The following is an 8,042-nucleotide window of genomic DNA, read 5'->3' on the forward strand; positions in this document are numbered from 1 at the left end:
CGGTATATATTGTGGTATAAAATTATAATAAAAATCAAAGACAATGTAATTTTTAGAGCATTTATTTGGCAGAAAACTGTAATCACAATCAAACCCAGCATTTTTGCTGTAGTGCAAATGAACATAAATACAAAAGAATGTTTTATATATATTGCAAAACAGTTTCATCAACAAACAAAAAACATTTTTCAAAGTTTCAACAATATCAAAACAAAGTGGATGTTATAACCAGTCCTTCAAGTGAAATTAGTCATTTAGACATAAAATAAATTCTAAGTTGGCAGAAGTTGCCTAAAATGTTATAGTGTGACAGGACCTTAAGGGGCTTAATTAAACACATAGTCCTGTCATAAAACAATTTCAGATAACTGGAATGTCAGAGTGGTGAAGGCAAATAAATGTAACATCTGCCTGCCATACAATGAGCTTCTGCCTGCTGAACTTATCGGCTGCTGCTCTCAAAGCAGAAGCTGTCTTTACATTAGCAAGATGGATTTATGACTGAACAAACATCCACATCTTTTTTATATCATCTCTGTGGGTAACAATACATAAAAACAAGTTTTTTCTCAAACAACTCTGTTGTGATAAAACTACAGATATTAAAGCTTCACTCTGCGCGACGTGCAGCAGGAGGGAGGGAGGAAACGRTTCTGCGACACGACGTAACTTTTCTACAGTGGGAGGAGGAAATTTTGAGGATTTATTCTCTCTCTATACATGTTTTAAAACACTATATTTCTTTTATTTTTAGAATATTTTAAACTCCTCCTGCTCAGCCCTGTTGACACAGGTGCGATGACGTAACTGACAACAGGACGGTAGAGGGTCAAAATCTRCCGTAGGCCAACTTCATATCCTTTCTACCATATATCGCATATACCGCGCAGCCCTAATAAGGCGATGCAGTGTTAGCGCCGTGCTAATGGCAATGTAGCATTAACTACGAACTAACGCCACATATTTATTAGTAAAATACATATATGTATTTTTTTTAATAATTGTGTTTTTGAGAGATGAGCTCCAATGAGAAACTAAAAGTGATGCGTTGGGATTAGTTAACCTCAGTTTCTGTCCCACTGCCTTGTTTCATCTTTAAAACAAAAGCAGTTTTTTGTGTTAATGTGTTTCAGAAAGTTGATCTCAAACTGATTTTTTTTTATTGTTTCTGCACACAAATCCTCAGTGACGTAAGCCTGCGGGTCAGAGGTGGTCGTAAMGAGTCCAGAATATGAAGCAATCAGCTCTTTACTGTTTGGACAAAGTCACCTTTAAGATATTCTGCACCATTTTTCCTGTTCCCTCGAGTGAAAGTAGGAGCTCATCATTCTGTGGAAAAATAATGTAACAGCAAAAAATGAGTTTCACTGCGAGGAAGTTTGAGCTCACTGGAACAGAATCAAATGTGACCATTTTCCTTGTTTCTATTTCCTGCACAATTGGCCACCTGCAAGGAGAATTCAGTTGCACGGTGTTATCTTCATTTGTTTGACACGTGCACTTGCGGTGATTCTCTAAGAGGTGTTCTGGTCAGAGGTCAGAATTTGACTTGATAATTCTTCTTTCCTGCAGGCGGCTTACAGCGCTGAGCCCCGGGTCGCCTGACAAACACTCAGACTTAACCATGCAATGATTAAACTCACAGCACTGCTCAGCCTCCTGGATGAAAGCTAACTGACCTTAAAGAAAAAAAAGGCAAAGGTCACAAACTGATTCTTTCTGCTTGCTGCCGTTGACCAGAAGGTTGTGGTTTCTTTAGAGTTCAGGGCCAGGAGTGAAAAGTTAATTTGCTTTGTTTCTGAGATGATATCAGAACAATAAAGAGGAATTATGGACGGGCTCTCGTTTGCATCACTCTTTTCCATGRATTGTATTTAATTAGGGATGAAAGTAATCAGCCTCATACGCATCTCAGGTTTAATTAATTTATGTGTGACGAGAATTAGGAGAGGCCATCAAAGACATCAGCGCTCAGTGATCCTGCTACACCACTACCTGATGCTAGATGTTAAGGGCCGGTTTGCTGATTTTATGGCGGTTCTCAGCTCCTTGTCTGCAGATCTGTACCAATCTCGCGCGCRGCTGAGCGAACTGGATGTGCGTTCGACGTTCGGTTACACTCAGTAACTTGATTACATTAGAGCCGATTAATGTTGCAGAGACGGCGATGAGCTCAGATGATTAACGAAGGCAGCAGCGTGTGCAGCTGCAGCTGGAGACGAACATGTCGTGAGCAGCTGAGATCTTGAACCCGGCCTCTTGAGCATCTTTAGACCGCGCAGCGCCACACTCTGCCCCCTGGTGGCCRGCCTGAAGATGCACGCTCACGTTTCACTGGGCTTTTTGTTTGTACGTGTTTGCACATAAACCCACACAGCTTTCAGTGGATAACCTCTGAAGTGCCAAAGTAAATCTGATAAACTCTCTTTCCCACAAAATGCTGTCTCCTCCTTTTAACTTTGGCAGTTTCAGTCAGGCAGCTCATAACAACAGCCCCACAGGATATCAGCTTCACACAAAATCACTTTTATTGTCTCTTTCTCTCTCTCTCTCTCTCTCTCTCTCTCTCTCTCTCTCTCTCTCTGTCTCTGTCTCTGTCTCTGTCTCTGTCTCTCTCTGTCTCTGTCTCTGTCTCTGTCTGTCTGTCTGTCTGTCTGAGATTTTACCTTTTTAGGGTCATGTCTAGTATACAGACCTCCCTTGTCAATATCAAAGTTGTAAAGTACAAATACTTTACTAGAGATTTTGGTTATCTATACTTCAGTAATTATTTTTCAGCCAACTTTATGCTTCTACTTTCTACTACACAATTATCTGTACCTTCTACTCTTTATTTTTCAACTGTATAAGCTTTTGATTAATGACTTTCTACTTTTGACTCAAAAGTAGGAAGTCATTAATCCTGTCATTTTGGTTTGTTTTCATTCTAGCTTGTTTGGAGGGAAAAAAACAAGATAAGTTGAACCTCCTGGATAGTTAGTTTAATTGTGTTTGGATGAAAAGTTTAAATATATACCATTCTGACTTCCTATTTGTTTATAATCAATCCATCACACCTGCACATGACACAAATAACATGTCAGACGTATGTAGCAGAATATGAAGACGACYGTGACAGATGGATGTGGCCCGCAGGCCTCCAGAGTGACAAATGTTCGGCCCGCCAATTGGTTCATTCATCTCTTAAGTTTTCTACTTTAATTGCTCTAAGTTGTTTTAGTTAAATATAGACATGTTTGGTATCTACAGAAACATCAGCATCATGGCTACAAGCCAGTAAAAACATACCTATGAACATTCAAGAGTTAAAATTACAAGCAGTTGAAGATAAAACTATGAAAGGGAAAATAAAATTGGTTTAAAAGTTTGGCAAGTAAGAGACGTCAAAGTATTTGTGGTAAATAAGAGGCATAATGTGCTATTTTTTGTTTTATTATCAATACTTTTATTACATAGGGTTCGATCTGTTGTATTCATGATTAAATGCAGCAAAATAAATAAATCAAAGGCAACAGATATTTGTAATACTTGGTTTATTTACATAATAACTTTAATTGCTGGATGTTCGGCCCTTGAGCTGTTGACCTGCAGTAATTGTGGCCCCAAGAGCAATTTAGTTTAATAGCTTTACCTTATAGTCATTATGGACTTTAAAAAAATGTATTTTGTGGAGGTCATCTCCCAATAAATTTATTTTTGGATATTCTAACCTCTAACTTTTACTTTATATTTCTTCTTTTAATACTAAAGTACAGTTTATGTCAGAAAGTTAAAGAATTTTACTTAAGTGATACTCTTATGGTAAGATATTTGTACTTTTACTCAAGTATCACTTTGAGGTATTTTATACAACACTGGTCAACACTGGTAGTCCTTATGGGGACCAAAGACTGGTCCTAATATGGTGGAACTTCAGTTTTGGGTTGGGGGTTAGGTTTGKGGTAAGGAGTCAGGGTTAGGCTATAGAAACATCTGGAAATGAATGGAAATCGAATGAACGGTCCTAATAAGGATAGAAATACAAACGTGTGTCCTGTCTGCAGCGTGACTGGAAGAATCTGTTTCAATGATTCAAGTGTTCAGTATGTCAGGAGTGTTTGTTTAGTTTATGTGCAGATTAATAATAAATCTGGGTGATTTCAGATGTGTGACTGAGAGCATCACAGACAGTGTTAGACTTCTACTGTGTGTGTGTGTGTGTGTGTGTGTGTTTGTGTGTGTGTGTGTTTGTGTGTTTGTGTTTACGTTTGACTGCCTCGCTGTAGCGTGGGCGCTCTGCCAGAGTTCTGCTGAGCTCCGGTCGTGTTCACAGCTCCATCCAACGCCGACCGCAGACCTGAAACACTTYGCAGCACCAACGAGGACGCAGGCGGGAGGCCGAGGCGAGCCAATCAGACGGATCTGAAGCCCGTCCAGAACTCGGCAGGCTAGTCTGCGAGGCCCGGCCCGCCAGACGGCTTGACCGCTGACTCTCACGCTCCAGAGAGAGAGAGAGAGAGAGGCCTCACGAAGACTCTCGTAAAAGTCGTTGGTTTGTGATTCGTCGTCACGCACGCAAACGCCCCACACGTCCGGCACATACGCTGCTGAATCGTATTTGCATTTTAATGAAGCCGGCRTGCGAGGAAGACTCTTATCTGTAATACGAACGGACAATCTTCTCGTAGCTCAAACTTGTTTCATTCTTTGCATCATTAAGGAGAGATTTTTCTGAGAATCAGTTGTTAAAATTCCCTGAAGGCCTYCCACCGAGCTCCTCCCTCTGAATCATTTCAGCACCAGGGACAGCGCTCCTCAAGGACGTTTCATGGAYAGAAGTGTCTCTATCACCCGCTGCTGCTGAAGGGAGAGAGCGTTCTTTTGTCTGCCGTGTTAGCAAAATATCTCATGAATTCCCAGTCAGATTTTAATGAAACTTCCAGGAAATAATCACTGGATCTACGTCCACAGCTAAATATTTTTAAATCAGTCCRATCCAAGATGGCCGACAACACTTRGCAGCATAAGCAAACCCAGRAATGGCTACAGCTCAGTCAGTTTTACAAAGAGMTAAAATCTGGTGTGGTAGTAGCTGAGAGTGATCCTTAACCTGTGGTTTGAGAACTAATCGATCAAACAAGATGTGTTCTGAAAACTGCATCATTATCTGAGTCAACTTAGTCTTTTAGCCAAATATCTCATGAAACACTGGACTAGATTTAATAAAATCAGACCTGATTAATTTTTGTAGTCATGGCTGCCTTAGGGGAAAAAAATCATAACTCATTTAATTTTACAGATATTTGGCTAAAAGTTGGTGCGTTTGTTAAGCGCTAACACGTAGCGCAACATTTGTCCTTGGCAGTAACCATTGACGTCACCCCTGTGTGTCTGTTAGCAAAATATCTCATGAGCCGTTACATGGATTTTAATCAAACTTTCAGAAATTAATTGTTAGGCATGTATCTAAAACTGATTTTGCAGTCAACCCAATTCAAGATGGCTGCCACAGCCCATCGACCTCACCAAACACAAAAATGGTGATAAGTCAGTTGTAGAGAYGTTGGGTTAAATTTGGTGTGGTAGTAGCTGAGAGTTGCTGTCAAGAAATAGTTTAAGTGCAAACAGATCAAAGAGATCATAATTTACAATGAGTGTAAAAKGATCTTAGTTTAAATCTGTGTTGTGAAAGGTGGCGGGTGACTTTTCAAGAGTTTAATTTTCCTTAAATCTTCCGGAGCGATGCCGTCCTGCTCTGTTGCCATGGGTTTCATCTGAAGCCCAGGCAGATGTAGTCAGAGAGCAGAACCATAAATACATTCCTCTCTGTGCTCCCTGACATTTCCCAACAACTCTCATAAACCGAACAAACATGAAACAAACAAGACGCCCACGTCTGCTAAAGGATTCCTGCAGGAGCGAGGCCTGGTGTTGACGTGTTTCTGTCCACACGTGTGAAGGTTGTTTGTGGGGAAGCGACTAACCGTACGGAGTCACCGGGGAGCACTGATGGATCTGTTGTTGTGATAAAGTGCTTCCAGATTCTTTCATACAAAGAAAATGGGATTTTCAGAAAAAAAAATCAGAAGCGTGTGATATGGTTTGGAAGTATGTGGTTTCGCCTACAGCTAATGATGCAACGGCGTTGAAAACAAACGCAACAACTTTTACTGTTTAGGCAGAGTTACGTATCAAGATGGAGGGAAATGAAATCAGCCACCTGAGAATTTATGTACTTTAAAGTTGAAGGTTTGGATATTTCATCTCCCTGTTAGGTTTGTACATAGATGGCCTTTTTAGCTGCTTTTGCTTTTATTTACTGTTTCCTTCCTGATAACACGGATCTGTTTATGTTTTGTTTACTGTATTTTTCCTCTCTCCTCCACAGGACACATCTCTCCATGGAAGGCTTCAAAACAGGTACAAAGAATCAAATCTGTACAACAGATGTAAACAACTTAAATTCCTTTATGTTGTGTTTACAATGTGCCAAATGTGCTTTTGATGAAAGGTTCTTCAGGTTTTTTGGACATATTGTAAAGTTTTTATTTGGGTTTTTGCTGCTTTTTGAYTTATTTTCTGTCCCTGACCCTAATMGTGTATTTTTTAAAGTAAGAYTTAAAGTTGAAGAAGTGGARATCAAAAGAAGAAGAGTTTGTTCTAAAGAAGTTTCTACAACCGGGATCTCCGACCACCRAACCGAGGACCAGTCCCAAGCTGCACAGAAACAAATACCTTTTATATAAACAACTATTTTAACCCACAAATCAAACTGAAGCCTGAGACTAATCTAAAAAATTAAACCACAAACATGAGAGAAAAAAAACGTTATTGAAGAACTAAAAAAAAAAAAAATCATGTTTCAGAAAAGCCAGATTGTCGTTCGGTCAACAGCAGCTGAACAGTGTCTGAAAGTGATTTATTCATATCAGGAGAAATAAATCTTATTTAAAACGGTTTGTTTTTAGTTTTTCATTGTGTCGATTCAACGCAGGGTCATCCCTGACTTCAAGATGATCCGTTGGTCAGAGTTAAGTGACAAAGTAAGGACATTTCTCTAAAGATGATTCAGCTCAAAAAGAGTTGAAGGAAAGAAAACCTTTTGATGAGGAGCTGTTGATAAAAGCTGATTGAAAAGAGAAAACAAAGTTTTTCTAAGGTTGTATGATTTTCACCTCAGATGTTCGACATAAATACCTCTGCTGACCTCCTTATTAGTTTGATCTCGTGTTTCTCTCCTCAGAGAAAAGCTGCGTTGATTTAATCTGCACCTCCAACAATCAGCTCTCATTCATGTTTTAGATTCAGACGTGAATCTTTATCTAAACTCATGTTCACACCTGCTCAGGCTCTGAAAGGTTTATTTTCTAAAGTGTGTAATCACGTCACAGCTGCTCATTTAACTAAATTTAGCTTAACATGAYGAAACATGAAAGTTTGATGAATGCTTCAGCATTTAGGTCGCATTATTTTAGCTGTAACTTCATGACAGATGGTTTTAATTTCTTGTTTTTCTTGTTGCTCGGTCAGTGGGACCCACAAGGCAGCCCTCAGACGAACCCATCAGGACCCATCTTACCGCCCGGCACGCCTTTCCCAAACCAGCCACAACACCGCACGTCTGTGCCCGACTCCACCGAGGGCTTCGACCTGAACAAGCCCGACCCGTACGACCTGTACGAGAAGTCCAGGGCCATCTACGAGAGCAGGCGTGAGTGCCGAAAACTGAAAACTTCAGCTTGTTCAGTAATAAGATGTCAAATGTCTGGATAAAAACATCCAGAGGAAAACATCTGGAGACACAGGGTTTTCTGTGAAACAGACTGGGGCCTAAAGCTGAAGGACTGCTGATATTTTCTGAAGATGCTGAAAATGAGTTGTTCAAGTTAAAAGGAGCTAACATTAGCTAAAGGCTAAATGGTCTAAAACAAACTAAAGGCTAAAAGGAGCTAACATTAGCTAAAGTCTAAAAGGAGCTAACATTAGCTAAAGTCTAAAAGGAGCTAACATTAGCTAAAGGCTAAAAGGAGCTAACATTAGCTAAAGTCTAAAAGGAGCTAACA

The 8,042-nt window shown here is 40.0% G+C and overlaps 1 protein-coding gene across 1 annotated transcript in view; it reads left to right on the forward strand.

Annotated features, from left to right (window-relative positions):
* Positions 1–8,042, forward strand: part of LOC106520279 (membrane-associated guanylate kinase, WW and PDZ domain-containing protein 2) — a gene marked incomplete in the record, with an annotated part of 91,877 nt that overhangs the window by 72,359 nt on the left and 11,476 nt on the right. Inside the window, 2 exon segments of the mRNA XM_014012256.1 lie at positions 6,368–6,399; positions 7,510–7,690. Of these exon segments, the coding sequence (XP_013867710.1) occupies positions 6,368–6,399; positions 7,510–7,690 (213 nt within the window).

This window comes from Austrofundulus limnaeus, unplaced genomic scaffold, assembly GCF_001266775.1.
Source record: "Austrofundulus limnaeus strain Quisiro unplaced genomic scaffold, Austrofundulus_limnaeus-1.0 Scaffold90, whole genome shotgun sequence".
NCBI lineage: Eukaryota > Metazoa > Chordata > Actinopteri > Cyprinodontiformes > Rivulidae > Austrofundulus > Austrofundulus limnaeus.